The sequence below is a fragment of the Salmo salar genome, chromosome 18 (assembly GCF_965601325.2).
Source record: "Salmo salar chromosome 18, fSalSal1, whole genome shotgun sequence".
NCBI classification, from domain to species: domain Eukaryota; kingdom Metazoa; phylum Chordata; class Actinopteri; order Salmoniformes; family Salmonidae; genus Salmo; species Salmo salar.
The window spans coordinates 36,800,746-36,827,910 of NC_138308.1; the positions used below are offsets into that span (position 1 = coordinate 36,800,746).

The following is a 27,165-nucleotide window of genomic DNA, read 5'->3' on the forward strand; positions in this document are numbered from 1 at the left end:
TACACACTGAGACCGGTAGTACACACTGAGACCGGTATTACACACTGAGACCGGTATTACACACTGAGACTGGTATTACACACTGAGACTGGTATTAAACTGAGACTAGTATTACACACTGAGACTGGTATTAAACTGAGACCGGTAATACACACTGAGACCGGTATTACACACTGAGACTGGTATTACACACTGAGACTGGTATTACACACTGAGACCGGTATTACACACTGAGACTGGTATTATACACTGAGACCGGTATTACACTGAGACTAGTATTACACACTGAGACTGAGACTGGTATTACACACTGAGACTGGTATTACACACTGAGACTGAGACTGGTATTACACACTGAGACCGGTATTACACACTGAGACCGGTATTACACACTGAGACCGGTATTACACACTAAGACTGGTATTACACACTGAGACTGGTATTAAACTGAGACTAGTATTACACACTGAGACTGGTATTAAACTGAGACCGGTAATACACACTGAGACCGGTATTACACACTGAGACTGGTATTACACACTGAGACTGAGACTGGTATTACACACTGAGACTGGTATTACACACTGAGACTGAGACTGGTATTACACACTGAGACTGGTATTACACACTGAGACTGGTATTACACACTGAGACTGGTATTACACACTGAGACTGAGATTACACACTGAGACTGGTATTAAACTGAGACTGGTATTAAACTGAGACTGGTATTACACACTTAGACTGGTATTACACACTGAGACTGAGATTACACACTGAGACTGAGATTACACACTGAGACTGAGATTACACACTGAGACTGGTATTACACTGAGACTGGTATTACACTGAGACTGGTATTACACACTGAGACTGGTATTACACACTGAGACCGGTTTTAAACTGAGACCGGTATTACACTGAGACCGGTATTACACTGAGACCGGTATTACACACTGAGACCGGTATTACACACTGAGACCGGTATTACACACTGAGACCGGTATTACACACTGAGACCGGTATTACACACTGAGACCGGTATTACACACCGAGACCGGTATTACACACCGAGACCGGTATTACACACCGAGACCGGTATTACACACCGAGACTGGTATTACACACCGAGACTGGTATTACACACCGAGACTGGTATTACACACCGAGACTGGTATTACACACCGAGACTGGTATTACACACCGAGACCGGTATTACACACCGAGACCGGTATTACACACTGAGACTCGTATTTCACACTGAGACTCGTATTTCACACTGAGACTCGTATTTCACACTTAGACTGGTATTACACACCGAGACCGGTATTACACACCGAGACCGGTATTACACACTGAGACTCGTATTTCACACTGAGACTCGTATTTCACACTTAGACTGGTATTACACACTGAGACTGGTATTACACACTGAGACTGGTATTACACTGAGACTGGTATTACACACTGAGACCGGTATTACACACTGAGACCGGTATTACACACTGAGACCGGTATTACACTGAGACCGGTATTACACACTGAGACCGGTATTAAACTGAGACTGGTATTACACACTGAGACTGGTATTACACACTGAGACTGGTATTACACACTGAGACTGGTATTACACTGAGACTGGTATTACACTGAGACTGGTATTACACACTGAGACTGGTATTACACACTGAGACTGGTATTACACACTGAGACTGGTATTACACACTGAGACTGGTATTACACACTGAGACTGGTATTACACACTGAGACTGGTATTACACTGAGACTGGTATTACACTGAGACCGGTATTACACACTGAGACCGGTATTACACACTGAGACCGGTATTACACACTGAGACCGGTATTACACACTGAGACCGGTATTACACACTGAGACCGGTATTACACACTGAGACTGGTATTACACACTGAGACTGGTATTACACTGAGACTGGTATTACACTGAGACTGGTATTACACTGAGACTGGTATTACACACTGAGACTGGTATTACACACTGAGACTGGTATTACACACTGAGACTGGTATTACACACTGAGACTGGTATTACACACTGAGACTGGTATTACACAGAGACTGGTATTACACACTGAGACTGGTATTACACACTGAGACTGGTATTATACACTGAGACTGGTATTATACACTGAGACTGGTATTATACACTGAGACTGGTATTACACACTTAGACTGGTATTACACACTGAGACCGGTATTAAACTGAGACCGGTATTACACACTGAGACCGGTATTACACACTGAGACCGGTATTACACACTGAGACCGGTATTACACACTGAGACTGGTATTACACACTGAGACTGGTATTAAACTGAGACTAGTATTACACACTGAGACTGGTATTAAACTGAGACCGGTAATACACACTGAGACCGGTATTACACACTGAGACCGGTATTACACACTGAGACCGGTATTACACACTGAGACCGGTATTACACACTGAGACCGGTATTACACACTGAGACCGGTATTACACACTGAGACCGGTATTACACACTGAGACCGGTATTACACACTGAGACTGGTATTAAACTGAGACTAGTATTACACACTGAGACTGGTATTAAACTGAGACCGGTAATACACACTGAGACCGGTATTACACACTGAGACCGGTATTACACACTGAGACCGGTATTACACACTGAGACCGGTATTACACACTGAGACTGGTATTACACACTGAGACTGGTATTACACACTGAGACTGGTATTACACACTGAGACTGGTATTACACACTGAGACTGGTATTACACACTGAGACTGGTATTACACTGAGACCGGTATTACACACTGAGACCGGTATTAAACTGAGACCGGTATTACACACTGAGACCGGTATTACACACTGAGACCGGTATTACACAGAGACCGGTATTACACACTGAGACCGGTATTACACACTGAGACTGGTATTAAACTGAGACTAGTATTACACACTGAGACTGGTATTAAACTGAGACCGGTAATACACACTGAGACCGGTATTACACACTGAGACCGGTATTACACACTGAGACCGGTATTACACACTGAGACCGGTATTACACACTGAGACCGGTATTACACACTGAGACTGGTATTACACACTGAGACTGGTATTACACACTGAGACTGGTATTAAACTGAGACTAGTATTACACACTCAGACTGGTATTAAACTGAGACCGGTAATACACACTGAGACCGGTATTACACACTGAGACTGGTATTACACACTGAGACCGGTATTACACACTGAGACTGGTATTATACACTGAGACCGGTATTACACTGAGACTGGTATTACACACTGAGACTGAGACTGGTATTACACACTGAGACTGGTATTACACACTGAGACTGAGACTGGTATTACACACTGAGACTGGTATTACACACTGAGACTGGTATTACACACAGAGACTGGTATTACACACTGAGACTGGTATTACACACTGAGACTGGTATTACACACTGAGACTGAGATTACACACTGAGACTGAGATTACACACTGAGACTGAGATTACACACTGAGACTGAGATTACACACTGAGACTGAGATTACACACTGAGACCGGTATTACACACTGAGACCGGTATTAAACTGAGACTGGTATTACACACTTAGACTGGTATTACACACTGAGACTGAGATTACACACTGAGACTGAGATTACACACTGAGACTGAGATTACACACTGAGACTGAGATTACACACTGAGACTGAGATTACGCACTGAGACTGGTATTACCCACTGAGACTGGTATTACCCACTGAGACTGGTATTACACACTGAGACTGGTATTACACACTGAGACTGGTATTACACACTGAGACCGGTATTACACTGAGACCGGTATTACACTGAGACCGGTATTACACACCGAGACCGGTATTACACACCGAGACCGGTATTACACACCGAGACCGGTATTACACACCGAGACCGGTATTACACACCGAGACCGGTATTACACACCGAGACCGGTATTTCACACCTAGACCGGTATTACACACCGAGACCGGTATTACACACCGAGACCGGTATTACACACCGAGACCGGTATTACACACCGAGACCGGTATTACACACCGAGACCGGTTTTAAACTGAGACCGGTATTACACACTGAGACCGGTATTACACACTGAGACCGGTATTACACACTGAGACCGGTATTACACACTGAGACCGGTATTACACACTGAGACCGGTATTACACACTGAGACCGGTATTACACACTGAGACCGGTATTACACACTTAGACCGGTATTACACACTGAGACCGGTATTACACACTGAGACTGGTATTACACACTGAGACCGGTATTACACACTGAGACCGGTATTACACACTGAGACCGGTATTACACACTGAGACCGGTATTACACACTGAGACCGGTATTACACACTTAGACCGGTATTACACACTTAGACCGGTATTATACACTGAGACTGGTATTATAAACTGAGACTGGTATTACACACTGTGACTGGTATTAAACTGAGACTGGTATTACACTGAGACCGGTATTACACACTGAGACCGGTATTACACACTGAGACCGGTATTACACACTGAGACCGGTATTACACACTGAGACTGGTATTACACACTGAGACTGGTATTACACACTGAGACTGGTATTACACACTGAGACTGGTATTACACACTGAGACTGGTATTACACACTGAGACTGGTATTACACACAGACTGGTATTACACACAGACTGGTATTACACACAGACTGGTATTACACACAGACTGGTATTATACACTGAGACTGGTATTACACACTGAGACTGGTATTACACACTGAGACTGGTTTTAAACTGAGACTGGTATTATACACTGAGACTGGTATTACACACTGAGACTGGTTTTAAACTGAGACTGGTATTATACACTGAGACTGGTATTACACACTGAGACTGGTATTACACACTGAGACTGGTATTACACACTGAGACTGGTATTACACACTGAGACTGGTTTTAAACTGAGACTGGTATTATACACTGAGACTGGTATTACACACTGAGACTGGTATTACACACTGAGACTGGTTTTACACACTGAGACTGGTTTTAAACTGAGACTGGTATTATACACTGAGACTGGTATTACACACTGAGACTGGTATTACACACTGAGACTGGTATTACACACTGAGACTGGTATTACACACTGAGACCGGTATTACACACTGAGACCGGTATTACACACTGAGACTGGTATTACACACTGAGACTGGTATTAAACTGAGACTAGTATTACACACTGAGACTGGTATTAAACTGAGACCGGTAATACACACTGAGACTGGTATTACACACTGAGACTGGTATTACACACTGAGACTGGTATTACACACTGAGACTGGTATTACACACTGAGACCGGTATTACACACTGAGACTGGTATTATACACTGAGACCGGTATTACACTGAGACTGGTATTACACACTGAGACTGAGACAGGTATTACACACTGAGACTGGTATTACACACTGAGACTGAGACTGGTATTACACACTGAGACTGGTATTACACACTGAGACTGGTATTACACACAGAGACTGGTATTACACACTGAGACTGGTATTACACACTGAGACTGAGATTACACACTGAGACTGAGATTACACACTGAGACTGAGACAGGTATTACACACTGAGACTGGTATTACACACTGAGACTGAGACTGGTATTACACACTGAGACTGGTATTACACACTGAGACTGGTATTACACACAGAGACTGGTATTACACACTGAGACTGGTATTACACACTGAGACTGAGATTACACACTGAGACTGAGATTACACACTGAGACTGAGATTACACACTGAGACTGGTATTACACACTGAGACTGGTATTACACACTGAGACTGGTATTACACACTGAGACTGGTATTAAACTGAGACTGGTATTACACACTTAGACTGGTATTACACACTGAGACTGAGATTACACACTGAGACTGAGATTACACACTTAGACTGGTATTACACACTGAGACTGAGATTACACACTGAGACTGAGATTACACACTGAGACTGAGATTACACACTGAGACTGAGATTACGCACTGAGACTGGTATTACACACTGAGACTGGTATTACACACTGAGACTGGTATTACACACTGAGACTGGTATTACACACTGAGACTGGTATTACACACTGAGACTGGTATTACACACTGAGACTGGTATTACACTGAGACCGGTATTACACACTGAGACCGGTATTAAACTGAGACCGGTATTACACACTGAGACCGGTATTACACACTGAGACCGGTATTACACAGAGACCGGTATTACACACTGAGACCGGTATTACACACTGAGACTGGTATTAAACTGAGACTAGTATTACACACTGAGACTGGTATTAAACTGAGACCGGTAATACACACTGAGACCGGTATTACACACTGAGACCGGTTTACACACTGAGACCGGTATTACACACTGAGACCGGTATTACACACTGAGACCGGTATTACACACTGAGACTGGTATTACACACTGAGACTGGTATTAAACTGAGACTAGTATTACACACTGAGACTGGTATTAAACTGAGACCGGTAATACACACTGAGACCGGTATTACACACTGAGACCGGTATTACACACTGAGACCGGTATTACACACTGAGACTGGTATTATACACTGAGACCGGTATTACACTGAGACTGGTATTACACACTGAGACTGAGACTGGTATTACACACTGAGACTGGTATTACACACTGAGACTGAGACTGGTATTACACACTGAGACTGGTATTACACACTGAGACTGGTATTACACACAGAGACTGGTATTACACACTTAGACTGGTATTACACACTGAGACTGGTATTACACACTGAGACTGGTATTACACACTGAGACTGAGATTACACACTGAGACTGAGATTACACACTGAGACTGAGATTACACACTGAGACTGAGATTACACACTGAGACCGGTATTACACACTGAGACTGGTATTAAACTGAGACTGGTATTACACACTTAGACTGGTATTACACACTGAGACTGAGATTACACACTGAGACTGAGATTACACACTGAGACTGAGATTACACACTGAGACTGAGATTACACACTTAGACTGGTATTACACACTGAGACTGAGATTACACACTGAGACTGAGATTACACACTGAGACTGAGATTACGCACTGAGACTGGTATTACGCACTGAGACTGGTATTACCCACTGAGACTGGTATTACACACTGAGACTGGTATTACACACTGAGACTGGTATTACACACTGAGACTGGTATTACACACTGAGACTGGTATTACACACTGAGACCGGTATTACACTGAGACCGGTATTACACACTGAGACCGGTATTAAACTGAGACCGGTATTACACACTGAGACCGGTATTACACACTGAGACCGGTATTACACAGAGACCGGTATTACACACTGAGACCGGTATTACACACTGAGACTGGTATTAAACTGAGACTAGTATTACACACTGAGACTGGTATTAAACTGAGACCGGTAATACACACTGAGACCGGTATTACACACTGAGACCGGTATTACACACTGAGACCGGTATTACACACTGAGACCGGTATTACACACTGAGACCGGTATTACACACTGAGACCGGTATTACACACTGAGACTGGTATTACACACTGAGACTGGTATTAAACTGAGACTAGTATTACACACTGAGACTGGTATTAAACTGAGACCGGTAATACACACTGAGACCGGTATTACACACTGAGACTGGTATTACACACTGAGACCGGTATTACACACTGAGACTGGTATTATACACTGAGACTGAGACTGGTATTACACTGAGACTGGTATTACACACTGAGACTGAGACTGGTATTACACACTGAGACTGGTATTACACACTGAGACTGAGACTGGTATTACACACTGAGACTGGTATTACACACTGAGACTGGTATTACACACAGAGACTGGTATTACACACTTAGACTGGTATTACACACTGAGACCGGTATTACACACTTAGACCGGTATTATACACTGAGACTGGTATTACACACTGAGACTGGTATTACACACTGAGACTGGTATTACACACTGAGACCGGTATTACACACTGAGACCGGTATTACACACTTAGACCGGTATTACACACTGAGACCGGTATTACACACTGAGACCGGTATTATAAACTGAGACTGGTATTACACACTGAGACTCGTATTTCACACTGAGACTCGTATTTCACACTTAGACTGGTATTACACACCGAGACTGGTATTACACACCGAGACTGGTATTACACACCGAGACTGTTATTACACACTGAGACTGGTATTACACTGAGACTGGTATTACACACTGAGACTGGTATTACACACCGAGACTGGTATTACACACCGAGACTGGTATTACACACTGAGACTGGTATTACACACTGAGACTGGTATTACACACCGAGACTGGTATTACACACCGAGACTGGTATTACACACTGAGACTGGTATTACACACTGAGACTGTTATTACACACTGAGACTGGTATTACACTGAGACTGGTATTACACACTGAGACTGGTATTACACACCGAGACTGGTATTACACACCGAGACTGGTATTACACACTGAGACCGGTATTACACACTGAGACCGGTATTACACACTGAGACCGGTATTACACACTGAGACCGGTATTACACACTGAGACCGGTATTACACACTGAGACTGGTATTACACACTGAGACTGGTATTACACTGAGACTGGTATTACACACTGAGACTGGTATTACACACCGAGACTGGTATTACACACTGAGACTGGTATTACACACTGAGACTGGTATTACACACTGAGACTGGTATTACACACTGAGACTGGTATTACACTGAGACCGGTATTACACACTGAGACCGGTATTAAACTGAGACCGGTATTACACACTGAGACCGGTATTACACACTGAGACCGGTATTACACAGAGACCGGTATTACACACTGAGACCGGTATTACACACTGAGACTGGTATTAAACTGAGACTAGTATTACACACTGAGACTGGTATTAAACTGAGACCGGTAATACACACTGAGACCGGTATTACACACTGAGACCGGTTTACACACTGAGACCGGTATTACACACTGAGACCGGTATTACACACTGAGACCGGTATTACACACTGAGACTGGTATTACACACTGAGACTGGTATTAAACTGAGACTAGTATTACACACTGAGACTGGTATTAAACTGAGACCGGTAATACACACTGAGACCGGTATTACACACTGAGACCGGTATTACACACTGAGACCGGTATTACACACTGAGACTGGTATTATACACTGAGACCGGTATTACACTGAGACTGGTATTACACACTGAGACTGAGACTGGTATTACACACTGAGACTGGTATTACACACTGAGACTGAGACTGGTATTACACACTGAGACTGGTATTACACACTGAGACTGGTATTACACACAGAGACTGGTATTACACACTTAGACTGGTATTACACACTGAGACTGGTATTACACACTGAGACTGAGATTACACACTGAGACTGAGATTACACACTGAGACTGAGATTACACACTGAGACTGAGATTACACACTGAGACCGGTATTACACACTGAGACTGGTATTAAACTGAGACTGGTATTACACACTTAGACTGGTATTACACACTGAGACTGAGATTACACACTGAGACTGAGATTACACACTGAGACTGAGATTACACACTGAGACTGAGATTACACACTTAGACTGGTATTACACACTGAGACTGAGATTACACACTGAGACTGAGATTACACACTGAGACTGAGATTACGCACTGAGACTGGTATTACGCACTGAGACTGGTATTACCCACTGAGACTGGTATTACACACTGAGACTGGTATTACACACTGAGACTGGTATTACACACTGAGACTGGTATTACACACTGAGACTGGTATTACACACTGAGACCGGTATTACACTGAGACCGGTATTACACACTGAGACCGGTATTAAACTGAGACCGGTATTACACACTGAGACCGGTATTACACACTGAGACCGGTATTACACAGAGACCGGTATTACACACTGAGACCGGTATTACACACTGAGACTGGTATTAAACTGAGACTAGTATTACACACTGAGACTGGTATTAAACTGAGACCGGTAATACACACTGAGACCGGTATTACACACTGAGACCGGTATTACACACTGAGACCGGTATTACACACTGAGACCGGTATTACACACTGAGACCGGTATTACACACTGAGACCGGTATTACACACTGAGACTGGTATTACACACTGAGACTGGTATTAAACTGAGACTAGTATTACACACTGAGACTGGTATTAAACTGAGACCGGTAATACACACTGAGACCGGTATTACACACTGAGACTGGTATTACACACTGAGACCGGTATTACACACTGAGACTGGTATTATACACTGAGACTGAGACTGGTATTACACTGAGACTGGTATTACACACTGAGACTGAGACTGGTATTACACACTGAGACTGGTATTACACACTGAGACTGAGACTGGTATTACACACTGAGACTGGTATTACACACTGAGACTGGTATTACACACAGAGACTGGTATTACACACTTAGACTGGTATTACACACTGAGACCGGTATTACACACTTAGACTGGTATTACACACTGAGACCGGTATTACACACTTAGACCGGTATTATATACTGAGACTGGTATTACACACTGAGACTGGTATTACACACTGAGACTGGTATTACACACTGAGACCGGTATTACACACTGAGACCGGTATTACACACTTAGACCGGTATTACACACTGAGACCGGTATTACACACTGAGACCGGTATTATAAACTGAGACTGGTATTACACACTGAGACTCGTATTTCACACTGAGACTCGTATTTCACACTTAGACTGGTATTACACACCGAGACTGGTATTACACACCGAGACTGGTATTACACACCGAGACTGTTATTACACACTGAGACTGGTATTACACTGAGACTGGTATTACACACTGAGACTGGTATTACACACCGAGACTGGTATTACACACCGAGACTGGTATTACACACTGAGACTGGTATTACACACTGAGACTGGTATTACACACCGAGACTGGTATTACACACCGAGACTGGTATTACACACTGAGACTGGTATTACACACTGAGACTGTTATTACACACTGAGACTGGTATTACACTGAGACTGGTATTACACACTGAGACTGGTATTACACACCGAGACTGGTATTACACACCGAGACTGGTATTACACACTGAGACCGGTATTACACACTGAGACCGGTATTACACACTGAGACCGGTATTACACACTGAGACCGGTATTACACACTGAGACCGGTATTACACACTGAGACTGGTATTACACACTGAGACTGGTATTACACTGAGACTGGTATTACACACTGAGACTGGTATTACACACCGAGACTGGTATTACACACCGAGACTGGTATTACACACCGAGACTGGTATTACACACTGAGACTGTTATTACACACTGAGACTGGTATTACACACTGAGACTGGTTTTAAAGTGAGACCGGTATTACACACTGAGACCGGTATTACACACTGAGACCGGTATTACACACTGAGACCGGTATTACACACTGAGACCGGTATTACACACTGAGACCGGTATTACACACTGAGACTGGTATTACACACTGAGACTGGTATTACACTGAGACTGGTATTACACACTGAGACCGGTATTACACACTGAGACCGGTATTACACACTGAGACCGGTATTACACACTGAGACCGGTATTACACACTGAGACCGGTATTACACACTGAGACCGGTTTTACACTGAGACTGGTATTACACTGAGACTGGAATTACACACTGAGACTGGTATTACACTGAGACTGGTATTACACTGAGACTGGTATTACACTGAGACTGGTATTACACACTGAGACTGGTATTACACTGAGACTGGTATTACAGCCCTGTTTGTATTGTGGACGGCAGGAGGACGGCAGCAGAAATCACAAACACTCTCTATTCCTTTCTTCTGCCGTTACTCTCTATCGAGCGCAGGGAAGGAAATGGAATACGTATAGACTGCATCCACTCAACAAAAGAGAGGGAGAGGGAGGAGGGTGAGAAAAACAGAAGGGGAAGTAGGAAGAGAGACGAGGGAAAGAAACGGAGATAGAAACTGATATGGAAGAAAGAGAAAAAGACAAGAGTAGAAAAAGACAAGTTCAAGGAGGATAGATGTTTAGGGGGCTAGATTTGGGGGATTTGACTTTTGTGAAGGGCGCATATTTACGTGGCCTTGGCGTGTGTGTGTGTGTGGACTTACGTGGCCTTGCCCTCACGGAGGAAGATGCAGGAGAGGGAGAACTGTAGCGTGGCAGAAACCACCTTCTTGGAGAGGGGCTTGAACTTGAGCTTGACGTCAGTCTGTGTGGGCATGGGGCTGGCATACTGCTTCATGTTGATGCTGCTGCTGGCCAGAGCCTTTCTACGACCTGAAGGAGACTCCTGAGAGATGGAGGGAGAGAGGGAGGAGGGAGAGAGAGAGAGGGAGGGGGAGAGAGAGAGGGAGAGAGAGCGGGGAGAGAGGGAGGGATGGAGGGAGGGAGGGAGGTGAGGGAGGAATGGGGAGAGAGAGGGAGGGAGGGAGGGAGAGGGAGAGAGGAGGGAGGAGGGAGAGAGAGGGTAGGGAGGAGGGAGAGAGGGAGAGAGGAGGGAGAGAGAGAGGAGGGAGGAGGGAGAGGGAGAGAGGAGGGAGAGAGAGAGGAGGGAGGAGGGAGGGGGAGAGAGAGAGGGGAGGGGGAGAGAGAGAGGGGAGCGAGGGGGAGAGAGAGAGGGGGGAGGAGGGAGAGAGAGAGGGGAGGGAGGGGGAGGGAGGGGGAGAGAGGGGGAGGGAGGGAGGGAGGGAGGGAGGGAGGGAGGGAGGGAGGGAGGGAGGGAGGGAGGGAGGGAGGGAGGGAGGGAGGGAGGGAGGGAGGGAGGGAGGGAGGGAGAAATACTTGTTAAAATCTGGTGGATAGATTGAAGGTGTTTTGTGCTGATGTAGTGTCTAATAAAACAGTCATATCTGTATTGTGTCACCATCACTCTACTTCAACAGCTTCTTCCCAGTGGCACCACATCTGAAACTACTGGACAGCTGGAGAAAATAATGGCATAAAGTCCCATTAGTAAAACTGCCGTACCAATCAAAAGCCGTTCTGATCTCCAAAGTGCTTACAGGTAGGAGCTAGGGGCCGATATGGAACTGGGCCCATGTCACCACAGCCCTGGTAAAAGGCATCATGGGATTGGAACTAGAGAAGACCGATGTCGTGTGTTGTTCGCTGTTCACACAACACATGGAATTAAATAATGAGGGGTGGGGGGGGGTTACAACTTGGAAGTGAAAAATAGGCCAGCAGCTAACAGGCCAGCAGAAAACAGGCCAGCAGAAAACAGGCCAGCAGAAAACAGGCCAGCAGCTAACAGGCCAGCAGAAAACAGGCCAGCAGAAACACTGATACATCTAGTCTCTCCTCCTCTAGGTGTAAAACACTGATACATCTAGTCTCTCCTCCTCTAGGTGTAAAACACTGATACATCTAGTCTCTCCTCTAGGTGTAAAACACTGATACATCTAGTCTCTCCTCCACTAGGTGTAAAACACTGATACATCTAGTCTCTCCTCCTCTAGGTGTAAAACACTGATACATCTAGTCTCTCCTCCACTAGGTGTAAAACACTGATACATCTAGTCTCTCCTCCACTAGGTGTAAAACACTGATACATCTAGTCTTTCCACCTCTAGCTGTAAAACACTGATACATCTAGTCTCTCCTCCACTAGGTGTAAAACACTGATACATCTAGTCTCTCCTCCACTAGGTGTAAAACACTGATACATCTAGTCTTTCCACCTCTAGCTGTAAAACACTGATACATCTAGTCTCTCCTCCACTAGGTGTAAAACACTGATACATCTAGTCTCTCCTCCACTAGGTGTAAAACACTGATACATCTAGTCTCACCTCCTCTAGGTGTAAAACACTGATACATCTAGTCTCTCCTCCACTGGGTGTAAAACACTGATACATCTAGTCTCTCCTCCACTGGGTGTAAAACACTGATACATCTAGTCTCACCTCCTCTAGGTGTAAAACACTGATACATCTAGTCTCTCCTCTAGGTGTAAAACACTGATACATCTAGTCTCTCCTCCTCTAGGTGTAAAACACTGATACATCTAGTCTCTCCTCCACTAGGTGTAAAACACTGATACATCTAGTCTCTCCTCCACTAGGTGTAAAACACTGATACATCTAGTCTCTCCTCCACTAGGTGTAAAACACTGATACATCTAGTCTCTCCTCCACTAGGTGTAAAACACTGATACATCTAGTCTCTCCTCCACTAGGTGTAAAACACTGATACATCTAGTCTCTCCTCCACTAGGTGTAAAACACTGATACATCTAGTCTCTCCTCCACTAGGTGTAAAACACTGATACATCTAGTCTCTCCTCCTCTAGGTGTAAAACACTGATACATCTAGTCTCTCCTCCACTAGGTGTAAAACACTGATACATCTAGTCTCTCCTCCACTAGGTGTAAAACACTGATACATCTAGTCTCTCCTCCACTAGGTGTAAAACACTGATACATCTAGTCTCTCCTCCTCTAGGTGTAAAACACTGATACATCTAGTCTCTCCTCTAGGTGAGAACAGAGAACAGAGGACCTCCATGCTGCCTCACTGTGTTGATACGACACCCGGGCCATTCTGCCTTCTCTCTTCATCTCTCGCCATCTCACTGTCTGTCTCTCTACTCTCCATCTCACTGTCTGTCTCTCTTCATCTCTCTCTCCCTCCATCTCACTGTCTCTCTACTTTCCATCTCACTGTCTGTCTCTCTACTTTCCATCTCACTGTCTGTCTCTCTACTCTCCATCTCACTGTCTGTCTCTCTTCATCTCTCTCTCCCTCCATCTCACTGTCTGTCTCTCTACTCTCCTCTCTCTCCACATAACATATTGTAGCCAATTGCAGGCCTCTATTCCATGCCAGTGTGCAGTGTGTGTGTTTCAGTGTTTGAGGTTTGTCTGCAGCAGTTAATATCCTGGACTTCTCCTGTCTTTTAGTCTGCTATAACGTCACAGGCTAAATTAAACAAAAATACTAACAAACATACTCAGACAACACACACACACCACACACACTTAGCCTATATGCTATTCAAAAAGCAGTAGAACTCCCCCAGTCCTTTAGGCAGCAGAACAGGCCCTAAAGAGTCAAGCTCTCCTGGGTACAGTACCGAACAAGTCCTCCATTTCCCTCTCCCTTTCTCTCCCTTTCTCCTCTCCCTCGCTCTCTCTCTCTCCCTTTCTCCTCTCCCTCTCTCCTCTCCCTCCCTTTCTCCTCTCCCTCTCTCCTCTCACACATCACACCATGTGTAGAGCAACACATACATAGACCACACACAATGGAGATGATCTGATATGAGCTCTTTATATCACTGCTGTTGGCTGTCTTCACACACACCTACACGAGGAAGATACTTGACTCGCCTCTCCCTTTCTCCTCTTGCTCGCTCTCCCTTTCTCCTCTCCCTTTCTCCTTGCTCGCTCTCCCTCCCTCCCTCCCTCGCTCTCCCTTTCTCCTCTCCCTTTCTCCTTGCTCGCTCTCCCTCCCTCCCTCCCTCGCTCTCCCTTTCTTCTCTCCCTCGCTCGCTCTCCCTTTCTCCTCTCCCTCGCTCTCCCTCGCTCGCTCTCCCTTTCTCCTCTCCCTCGCTCGCTCGCTCTCCCTTTCTCCTCTCCCTCGCTCGCTCAGCTCTCCCTTTCTAACTCTCCCTAGCTCGCTCGCTCTCCATTTCTCCTCTACCTCGCACGCTCGCTCTCTCCTTCTTCTCCCGCCCTCGCTCTCCTTTTCTCCTCTCCCTCCCTCGCTCTCCTTCTCTCCTCTCCCTCCCTCCCTCGCTCGCTCTCCTTTTCTACTCTCCCTCCCTCCCTCACTCTCTTTTTCTCCTCTCCCTTGCTCCCCCTTTTCTCCTCTCCCTCCCTCGCTCTCCCTTTCTCCTCTCCCTCCCTCCCTCGCTCTCCCTTTCTCCTCTCCCTCCCTCGCTCTCCCTTTCTCCTCTCCCTCCCTCGCTCTCCCTTTCTCCTCTCCCTCGTTCTCCCTTTCTCCTCTCCCTCGCTCGCTCTCCCTTTCTCCTCTCCCTCGTTCTCCCTTTCTCCTCTCCCTCGCTCGCTCTCCCTTTCTCCTCTCCCTCGCTCGCTCTCCCTTTCTCCTCTCCCTCCCTCCCACCCTCGCTCTCCCTTTCACCTCTCCCTACCTCCCTCGCTCTCCCTTTCTCCTCTCCCTCGCTCTCCCTTTCTCCTCTCCCTCGCTCTCCCTTTCTCCTCTCCCTCCCTTTCTCCTCTCCCTCGCTCGCTCTCCCTTTCTCCTCTCCCTTTCTCCTCTCCCTCCCTCCCACCCTCGCTCTCCCTTTCTCCTCTCCCTACCTCCCTCGCTCTCCCTTTCTCCTCTCCCTCGCTCTCCCTTTCTCCTCTCCCTCGCTCTCCCTTTCTCCTCTCCCTCCCTTTCTCCTCTCCCTCGCTCGCTCTCCCTTTCTCCTCTCCCTTTCTCCTCTCCCTCCCTCCCACCCTCGCTCTCCCTTTCTCCTCTCCCTACCTCCCTCGCTCTCCCTTTCTCCTCTCCCTCGCTCTCCCTTTCTCCTCTCCCTCCCTTTCTCTCACTCACTCTCCCTCGCTCTCCCTCCCTTCCATCCATCCCTCCTGCCCACCTCCCCTCTCCCTTCCATTCATCCATCCTGCCCTTCCCCATCTCACAGGAACGATTAGAAAAAGGCATTCGTCAAGCCACGCAGCCACTTGACATTTGTGTTGACATTTGAGCCTGGTTGAATCGTCCCTGTCTGGAAATACTAGTGCATCATGTCATCCCCCTGAAGAATACTAGAGCCTCAGAAAGCCCCTCTCCTCTCCTCTCCTCTCCTTCCTTATCATCTTCCAGATTAGGCCATCCCCATTATACTGAGCTAATAGTGCATGTAGATACTTTAAGAATGAATTTTCCAAATGCATCAAACACTTAAGAAGGGGATTTGGTATGGAACGTGGTCGTACAGGGGCCCTCTCAGAATGGAAATACTTGACAATATGTAAATAATTGTGAGGGAGAATAATAATAACGGTTTAACAGACTCGAGTCGGGAGGAGAACAATAAACATGGTGCTGTTGTCCCCGGATGGCGCTTGTCAATCAGGAAGAGAGAGAGATTAGGGGGTCTGAGACGGTGAAACACACACACACACAGACACACACAGACAGGTGTGCACACACAAACACACAAGCATGCACGCACACAATTAGGGGGTCAGAGAGGTTGATGTGACTGTGTAAAATGAAAGGAGAGGACAATAAAGTATTTTAATTTATTACAAGCAGATATTACAACTATCAATACATTGGCTTTCATTGGAGCTGCTGGAATGACTAAATACCTGAGTGGTGTCTGGAGAGAGAGAGAGTGAGAGAGAGAGAGAACAGAGGAGAGGTCAGCGAGAGAGAAAGAGGGAGAGAGAGAGAGAACAGAGGAGAGGTCAGGGAGAGAGAGGGAGAGAGAGAGAGAGAACAGAGGAGAGGTCAGGGAGAGAGAGAGGGAGAGAGAATAATGTTTACTGTAAACTTTTTATTGTTTATTTCACTTTTGTTTATTATCTATTTGACTTGCTTTGGCAATGTAAACATATGTTTCCCATGCCAATAAAGCCCTTCAATTGAAATTGAAATGAGAGAGAGGAAGGTAAGAGGGAGCGAGAGGGAGAGATAGAGGAGAGAGATAGCGGGGGGAGGGGGAGAGAGAGAAAGAGAGAGGGGAGAGAAAGAGAGGGGGAGGGGAGAGAGCAAGAGAGAGGGGGGAGAAAGAGATAGAGGAGGAGAGAGATAGTGGGAGAGTGCGAGATAGAGGAGAGCGATGGAGGGAGAGAAGGGTCTGGGGTGGCTGTATGCTTCCCCCTAGCTGTTAATATGTGTTACTGCAGCTTCCCACTAAACTACCTCAGTCAGACCATGTTGCTTGATACTGTACTGCAGCTTCCTACTAAACTACCTCAGTCAGACCATGTTGCTTGATACTGTACTGCAGCTTCCCACTAAACTACCTCAGTCAGACCATGTTGCTTGATACTGTACTGCAGCTTCCTACTAAACTACCTCAGTCAGACCATGTTGCTTGATACTGTACTGCAGCTTCCCACTAAACTACCTCAGTCAGACCATGTTGCTTGATACTGTACTGCAGCTTCCTACTAAACTACCTCAGACCATGTTGCTTGATACTGTACTGCAGCTTCCTACTAAACTACCTCAGTCAGACCATGTTGCTTGATACTGTACTGCAGCTTCCTACTAAACTACCTCAGTCAGACCATGTTGCTTGATACTGTACTGCAGCTTCCCACTAAACTACCTCAGTCAGACCATGTTGCTTGATACTGTACTGCAGCTTCCCACTAAACTACCTCAGACCATGTTGCTTGATACTGTACTGCTGTGTACAGTAGTGAGTCATTTGCAGACTCTCTTATCCTGAGACACTACAGTAGTGAGTCATTTAGCAGCCTCTCTTATCCTGAGACACTACAGTAGTGAGTCATTTAGCAGACTCTCTTATCCAGAGATACTACAGTAGTGAGTCATTTAGCAGACTCTCTTATCCAGAGATACTACAGTAGTGAGTCATTTAGCAGACTCTCTTATCCAGAGACACTACAGTCAGTGGATCCATCTGAAGGTAGCTAGGTGGGACAACCACATGTCATAGTCACCGCATTTCTCCTTCATAAAGTAGTTATCTACAAAGTCAATGCTAGGAAAAGTGGGTAGAGTCTGTTACAGGGTAGTGTGTAGTGTCTGTTATAGGGTAGTGTGTAGTGTCTGTTATAGGGTAGTGTGTAGTGCCTGTTATAGGGTAGTGTGTAGTGTCTGTTAGGGTAGTGTGTAGTGTCTGTTAGGGTAGTGTATGTTAGGGTAGTGTGTAGTGTCTGTTATAGGGTAGTGTGTAGTGTCTGTTAGGGTAGTGTGTAGTGTCTGTTAGGGTAGTGTGTAGTGTCTGTTAGGGTAGTGTGTAGTGTCTGTTAGGGTAGTGTGTAGTGTCTGTTAGGGTAGTGTGTAGTGTCTGTTAGGGTAGTGTGTAGTGTCTGTTAGGGTAGTGTGTATAGTGTGTAGTGTCTGTTAGGGTAGTGGGTAGTGTCTGTTAGGGTAGTGTGTAGTGTCTGTTAGGGTAGTGTGTAGTGTCTGTTAGGGTAGTGTCTGTTAGGGTAGTGGGTAGTGTCTGTTATAGGGTAGTGTGTAGTGTCTGTTAGGGTAGTGTGTAGTGTCTGTTAGGGTAGTGGGTAGTGTTTGTTAGGGTAGTGGGTAGTGTCTGTTATAGGGTAGTGGGTAGTGTCTGTTATAGGGTAGTGTGTAGTGTCTGTTAGGGTAGTGTGTAGTGTCTGTTAGGGTAGTGGGTAGTGTCTGTTAGGGTAGTGTCTGTTAGGGTAGTGTGTAGTGTCTGTTAGGGTAGTGTGTAGTGTCTGTTAGGGTAGTGGGTAGTGTCTGTTAGGGTAGTGTCTGTTAGGGTAGTGGGTAGTGTCTGTTAGGGTAGTGGGTAGTGTCTGTTAGGGTAGTGGGTGTAGTGTCTGTTAGGGTAGTGGGTAGTGTCTGTTAGGGTAGTGTCTGTTAGGGTAGTGTGTAGTGTCTGTTAGGGTAGTGTCTGTTAGGGTAGTGTGTAGTGTCTGTTAGGGTAGTGTGTAGTGTCTGTTAGGGTAGTGGGTAGTGTCTGTTAGGGTAGTGTCTGTTAGGGTAGTGTGTAGTGTCTGTTAGGGTAGTGTGTAGTGTCTGTTAGGGTAGTGTGTAGTGTCTGTTAGGGAAGTGTGTAGTGTCTGTTAGGGTAGTGTGTAGTGTCTGTTAGGGTAGTGGGTAGTGTCTGTTAGGGTAGTGTGTAGTGTCTGTTAGGGTAGCGTGTAGTGTCTGTTAGGATAGTGTCTGTTAGGGTAGTGTGTAGTGTCTGTTAGGGTAGTGTGTAGTGTCTGTTAGGGTAGTGGGTAGTGTCTGTTAGGGTAGTGGGTAGTGTCTGTTAGGGTAGTGTCTGTTAGGGTAGTGAATAGTGTCTGTTAGGGTAGTGTGTAGTGTCTGTTAGGGTAGTGTGTAGTGTCTGTTAGGGTAGTGGGTAGTGTCTGTTAGGGTAGTGGGTAGTGTCTGTTAGGGTAGTGGGTAGTGTCTGTTAGGGTAGTGGGTAGTGTCTGTTAAGGTAGTGTGTAGAGTCTGTTAGGGTAGTGTGTAGTGTCTGTTAGGGTAGTGTCTGTTAGGGTAGTGGGTAGTGTCTGTTATAGGGTAGTGTGTAGTGTCTGTTAGGGTAGTGTGTAGTGTCTGTTAGGGTAGTGGGTAGTGTTTGTTAGGGTAGTGGGTAGTGTCTGTTATAGGGTAGTGGGTAGTGTCTGTTATAGGGTAGTGTGTAGTGTCTGTTAGGGTAGTGTGTAGTGTCTGTTAGGGTAGTGGGTGTAGTGTCTGTTAGGGTAGTGTGTAGTGTCTGTTAGGGTAGTGGGTAGTGTCTGTTAGGGTAGTGTCTGTTAGGGTAGTGGGTAGTGTCTGTTAGGGTAGTGGGTAGTGTCTGTTAGGGTAGTGGGTGTAGTGTCTGTTAGGGTAGTGGGTAGTGTCTGTTAGGGTAGTGTCTGTTAGGGTAGTGTGTAGTGTCTGTTAGGGTAGTGTCTGTTAGGGTAGTGGGTAGTGTCTGTTAGGGTAGTGTCTGTTAGGGTAGTGGGTAGTGTCTGTTAGGGTAGTGTGTAGTGTCTGTTAGGGTAGTGTGTAGTGTCTGTTAGGGTAGTGTGTAGTGTCTGTTAGGGAAGTGTGTAGTGTCTGTTAGGGTAGTGTGTAGTGTCTGTTAGGGTAGTGGGTAGTGTCTGTTAGGGTAGTGTGTAGTGTCTGTTAGGGTAGCGTGTAGTGTCTGTTAGGGTAGTGTCTGTTAGGATAGTGTCTGTTAGGGTAGTGTGTAGTGTCTGTTAGGGTAGTGTGTAGTGTCTGTTAGGGTAGTGGGTAGTGTCTGTTAGGGTAGTGGGTAGTGTCTGTTAGGGTAGTGGGTAGTGTCTGTTAGGGTAGTGTCTGTTGGTAGGGTAGTGTCTGTTAGGGTAGATGTCTGTTAGGGTAGTGTGTAGTGTCTGTTAGGGTAGTGTGTAGTGTCTGTTAGGGTAGTGGGTAGTGTCTGTTAGGGTAGTGGGTAGTGTCTGTTAGGGTAGTGGGTAGTGTCTGTTAGGGTAGTGGGTAGTGTCTGTTAGGGTAGTGGGTAGTGTCTGTTAGGGTAGTGGGTAGTGTCTGTTAGGGTAGTGGTAAGTGTCTGTTAGGGTAGTGGGTAGTGTCTGTTAGGGTAGTGTAGTTAGGGTAGTGGGTAGTGTCTGTTAGGGTAGTGTCTGTTAGGGTAGAGGGTAGTGTCTGTTAGGGTAGTGTCTGTTAGGGTAGTGGGTAGTGTCTGTTAGGGTAGTGGGTAGTGGATGTTAGGGTTGTGTCTGTTAGGGTAGTGTCTGTTAGGGTAGTGTCTGTTAGGGTAGTGTGTAGTGTCTGTTACGGTAGTGTGTAGTGTCTGTTAGGGTAGTGGGTAGTGTCTTTTAGGGTAGTGTCTGTTAGGGTAGTGGGTAGTGTCTGTTAGGGTAGTGTAGTTAGGGTAGTGGGTAGTGTCTGTTAGGGTAGTGGGTAGTGTCTGTTAGGGTAGTGGGTAGTGTCTGTTAGGGTAGTGGGTAGTGTCTGTTAGGGTAGTGGGTAGTGTCTGTTAGGGTAGTGGGTAGTGTCTGTTAGGGTAGTGTCGTCTGTTAGGGTAGTGTGTAGTGTCTGTTAGGGTAGTGTGTAGTGTCTGTTAGGGTAGTGGGTAGTGTCTGTTAGGGTAGTGGGTAGTGTCTGCTAGGGTAGTGGGTAGTGTCTGTTAAGGTAGTGGGTAGTGTCTGTTAAGGTAGTGGGTAGTGTCTGCTAGGGTAGTGGGTAGTGTCTGTTGGGGTAGTGTGTAGTGTCTGTTGGGGTAGTGTGTAGTGTCTGTTGGGGTAGTGTGTAGTGTCTGTTGGGGTAGTGTGTAGTGTCTGTTGGGGTAGTGTGTAGTGTCTGTTGGGGTAGTGTGTACTGTCTGTTAGGGTAGTGGGTAGTGTCTGTTAGGGTAGTGGGTAGTGTCTGCTAGGGTAGTGGGTAGTGTCTGCTATGGTAGTGGGTAGTGTCTGCTAGGGCAGTGGGTAGTGTCTGTTAGGGTAGTGTCTGTTAGGGTAGTGTCTGTTAGGGTAGTGTGTAGTGTCTGTTGGGGTAGTGTGTAGTGTCTGTTAGGGTAGTGGGTAGTGTCTGTTAGGGTAGTGGGTAGTGTCTGTTAGGGTAGTGTGTAGTGTCTGTTAGGGTAGTGGGTAGTGTCTGTTAGGGTAGTGGGTAGTGTCTGCTAGGGTAGTGGGTAGTGTCTGCTAGGGTAGTGGGTAGTGTCTGCTAGGGTAGTGGATAGTGTCTGTTAGGGTAGCGTGTAGTGTCTGTTAGGGTAGCGTGTTGTGTCTGTTAGGGTAGTGTCTGTTAGGGTAGTGTGTAGTGTCTGTTAGGGTAGTGTGTAGAGTATGTTAGGGTAGTGTGTAGTGTCTGTTAGGGTAGTGTCTGTTAGGGTAGTGTGTAGTGTCTGTTAGGGTAGTGTCTGTTAGGGTAGTGGGTAGTGTCTGTTAGGGTAGTGTCTGTTAGGGTAGTGGGTAGTGTCTGTTAGGGTAGTGTATAGTGTCTGTTAGGGTAGTGTGTAGAGTATGTTAGGGTAGTGTGTAGTGTCTGTTAGGGTAGTGTCTGTTAGGGTAGTGTGTAGTGTCTGTTAGGGTAGTGTCTGTTAGGGTAGTGGGTAGTGTCTGTTAGGGTAGTGTCTGTTAGGGTAGTGGGTAGTGTCTGTTAGGGTAGTGGGTAGTGTCTGTTGGGGTAGTGGGTAGTGTCTGTTAGGGTAGTGTGTAGTGTATGTTAGGGTAGTGGTAGTGTCTGTTGGGGTAGTGTGTAGTGTCTGTTAGCGTAGTGTCTGTTAGGGTAGTGGGTAGTGTCTGTTAGGGTAGTGTGTAGTGTCTGTTAGGGTAGTGGGTAGTGTCTGTTAGGGTAGTGTCTGTGGTAGTGTCTGTTATGGTAGTGTCTGTTAGGGTAGTGTGTAGTGTCTGTTACGGTAGTGTGTAGTGTCTGTTAGGGTAGTGGGTAGTGTCTGTTAGGGTAGTGTCTGTTAGGGTAGTGGGTAGTGTCTGTTAGGGTAGTGGGTAGTGTCTGTTAGGGTAGTGGGTAGTGTCTGTTAGGGTAGTGTCTGTTAGGGTAGTGGTAGTGTCTGTTAGGGTAGTGTGTAGTGTCTGTTAGGGTAGTGGGTAGTGTCTGTTAGGGTAGTGTCTGTTAGGGTAGTGTGTAGTGTCTGTTAGGGTAGTGTGTAGTGTCTGTTAGGGTAGTGTGTAGTGTCTGTTAGGGTAGTGTCTGTTAGGGTAGTGGGTAGTGTCTGTTAGGGTAGTGTCTGTTAGGGTAGTGGGTAGTGTCTGTTAGGATAGTGTCTGTTAGGGTAGTGTGTAGTGTCTGTTAGGGTAGTGTGTAGTGTCTGTTAGGGTAGTGTGTAGTGTCTGTTAGGGTAGTGGGTAGTGTCTGTTAGGGTAGTGTGTAGTGTCTGTTAGGGTAGTGGTAGTGTCTGTTAGGGTAGTGCTGTGGTAGTGTCTGTTAGGGTAGTGTGTAGTGTCTGTTAGGGTAGTGTGTAGTGTCTGTTAGGGTAGTGGGTAGTGTCTGTTAGGGTAGTGGGTAGTGTCTGTTAGGGTAGTGGGTAGTGTCTGTTAGGGTAGTGGGTAGTGTCTGTTAGGGTAGTGGGTAGTGTCTGTTAGGGTAGTGTCTGTTAGGGTAGTGTGTAGTGTCTGTTAGGGTAGTGTCTGTTAGGGTAGTGTGTAGTGTCTGTTAGGGTAGTGTGTAGTGTCTGTTAGGGTAGTGGGTAGTGTCTGTTAGGGTAGTGGGTAGTGTCTGTTAGGGTAGTGGGTAGTGTCTGTTAGGGTAGTGGGTAGTGTCTGTTAGGGTAGTGTGTAGTGTCTGTTAGGGTAGTGTGTAGTGTCTGTTAGGGTAGTGGGTAGTGTCTGTTAGGGTAGTGTCTGTTAGGGTAGTGTGTAGTGTCTGTTAGGGTAGTGTGTAGTGTCTGTTAGGGTAGTGTGTAGTGTCTGTTAGGGTAGTGGGTAGTGTCTGTTAGGGTAGTGGGTAGTGTCTGTTAGGGTAGTGGGTAGTGTCTGTTAGGGTAGTGGGTAGTGTCTGTTAGGGTAGTGGGTAGTGTCTGTTAGGGTAGTGGGTAGTGTCTGTTAGGGTAGTGTGTAGTGTCTGTTAGGGTAGTGTGTAGTGTCTGTTAGGGTAGTGGGTAGTGTCTGTTAGGGTAGTGTCTGTTAGGGTAGTGGGTAGTGTCTGTTAGGGTAGTGGGTAGTGTCTGTTAGGGTAGTGGGTAGTGTCTGTTAGGGTAGTGTCTGTTAGGGTAGTGTCTGTTAGGGTAGTGTGTAGTGTCTGTTAGGGTAGTGGGTAGTGTCTGTTAGGGTAGTGTCTGTTAGGGTAGTGGGTAGTGTCTGTTAGGGTAGTGTGGTAGTGTCTGTTAGGGTAGTGTGTAGTGTCTGTTAGGGTAGTGGGTAGTGTCTGTTAGGGTAGTGGGTAGTGTCTGTTAGGGTAGTGTCTGTTAGGGTAGTGTGTAGTGTCTGTTAGGGTAGTGTGTAGTGTCTGTTAGGGTAGTGGGTAGTGTCTGTTAGGGTAGTGGGTAGTGTCTGTTAGGGTAGTGGGTAGTGTCTGTTAGGGTAGTGGGTAGTGTCTGTTAGGGTAGTGTCTGTTAGGGTAGTGTGTAGTGTCTGTTAGGGTAGTGGGTAGTGTCTGTTAGGGTAGTGGGTAGTGTCTGTTAGGGTAGTGGGTAGTGTCTGTAGGGTAGTGGGTAGTGTCTGTTAGGGTAGTGGGTAGTGTCTGTTAGGGTAGTGGGTAGTGTCTGTAGGGTAGTGGTAGTGTCTGTAGGGTAGTGGGTAGTGTCTGTTAGGGTAGTGGGTAGTGTCTGTTAGGGTAGTGTGTAGTGTCTGTTAGGGTAGTGTGTAGTGTCTGTTAGGGTAGTGTGTAGTGTCTGTTAGGGTAGTGTGTAGTGTCTGTTAGGGTAGTGGGTAGTGTCTGTTAGGGTAGTGTGTAGTGTCTGTTAGGGTAGTGTGTAGTGTCTGTTAGGGTAGTGGGTAGTGTCTGTTAGGGTAGTGTGTAGTGTCTGTTAGGGTAGTGTGTAGTGTCTGTTAGGGTAGTGTCTGTTAGGGTAGTGTGTAGTGTCTGTTAGGGTAGTGTGTAGTGTCTGTTAGGGTAGTGTGTAGTGTCTGTTAGGGTAGTGGGTAGTGTCTGTTAGGGTAGTGGGTAGTGTCTGTTAGGGTAGTGGGTAGTGTCTGTTAGGGTAGTGGGTAGTGTCTGTTAGGGTAGTGTGTAGTGTCTGTTAGGGTAGTGGGTAGTGTCTGTTAGGGTAGTGTCTGTTAGGGTAGTGTGTAGTGTCTGTTAGGGTAGTGTGTAGTGTCTGTTAGGGTAGTGTGTAGTGTCTGTTAGGGTAGTGGGTAGTGTCTGTTAGGGTAGTGTCTGTTAGGGTAGTGGGTAGTGTCTGTTAGGGTAGTGGGTAGTGTCTGTTAGGGTAGTGGGTAGTGTCTGTTAGGGTAGTGGGTAGTGTCTGTTAGGGTAGTGTCTGTTAGGGTAGTGTGTAGTGTCTGTTAGGGTAGTGGGTAGTGTCTGTTAGGGTAGTGTCTGTTAGGGTAGTGTCTGTTAGGGTAGTGTCTGTTAGGGTAGTGGGTAGTGTCTGTTAGGGTAGTGGGTAGTGTCTGTTAGGGTAGTGGGTAGTGTCTGTTAGGGTAGTGTCTGTTAGGGTAGTGGGTAGTGTCTGTTAGGGTAGTGTACTGTTAGGGTAGTGGGTAGTGTCTGTTAGGGTAGTGGGTAGTGTCTGTTAGGGTAGTGGGTAGTGTCTGTTAGGGTAGTGGGTAGTGTCTGTTAGGGTAGTGGGTAGTGTCTGTTAGGGTAGTGGGTAGTGTCTGTTAGGGTAGTGGGTAGTGTCTGTTAGGGTAGTGTGTAGTGTCTGTTAGGGTAGTGTGTAGTGTCTGTTAGGGTAGTGGGTAGTGTCTGTTAGGGTAGTGGGTAGTGTCTGTTAGGGTAGTGGGTAGTGTCTGTTAGGGTAGTGGGTAGTGTCTGTTAGGGTAGTGGGTAGTGTCTGTTAGGGTAGTGGGTAGTGTCTGTTAGGGTAGTGTGTAGTGTCTGTTAGGGTAGTGTGTAGTGTCTGTTAGGGTAGTGTGTAGTGTCTGTTAGGGTAGTGTGTAGTGTCTGTTAGGGTAGTGGGTAGTGTCTGTTAGGGTAGTGGGTAGTGTCTGTTAGGGTAGTGGGTAGTGTCTGTTAGGGTAGTGGGTAGTGTCTGCTAGGGTAGTGGGTAGTGTCTGCTAGGGTAGTGGGTAGTGTCTGTTAGGGTAGTGTGTAGTGTCTGTTAGGGTAGTGTGTAGTGTCTGTTGGGGTAGTGTGTAGTGTCTGTTAGGGTAGTGTGTAGTGTCTGTTAGGGTAGTGTGTAGTGTCTGTTGGGGTAGTGTGTAGTGTCTGTTAGGGTAGTGGGTAGTGTCTGTTAGGGTAGTGGGTAGTGTCTGTTAGGGTAGTGGGTAGTGTCTGCTAGGGTAGTGGGTAGTGTCTGCTAGGGTAGTGGGTAGTGTCTGTTAGGGTAGTGGGTAGCTGTTAGGGTAGGGTAGTGTCTGTTAGGGTAGTGTCTGTTAGGGTAGTGGGTAGTGTCTGTTAGGGTAGTGTGTAGTGTCTGTTAGGGTAGTGTGTAGTGTCTGTTAGGGTAGTGTGTAGTGTCTGTTAGGGTAGTGTGTAGTGTCTGTTAGGGTAGTGTGTAGTGTCTGTTAGGGTAGTGTGTAGTGTCTGTTAGGGTAGTGTCTGTTAGGGTAGTGGGTAGTGTCTGTTAGGGTAGTGTCTGTTAGGGTAGTGGGTAGTGTCTGTTAGGGTAGTGTCTGTTAGGGTAGTGGGTAGTGTCTGTTAGGGTAGTGGGTAGTGTCTGTTAGGGTAGT

At 46.4% G+C, this 27,165-nt stretch overlaps 1 protein-coding gene across 5 annotated transcripts in view; it reads right to left on the reverse strand.

Moving 5' to 3' along the window:
- ehbp1 (EH domain binding protein 1) overlaps positions 1-27,165 on the reverse strand; it is a 477,797-nt gene that overhangs the window by 226,815 nt on the left and 223,817 nt on the right. For all 5 annotated transcript variants that reach the window (XM_082964936.1, XM_082964937.1, XM_082964939.1 and 2 more), the window contains exon 6: positions 12,460-12,641. In XM_082964936.1, the coding sequence (XP_082821062.1) occupies positions 12,460-12,641 (182 nt within the window). The remainder of the gene's footprint in view (positions 1-12,459; positions 12,642-27,165) is intronic.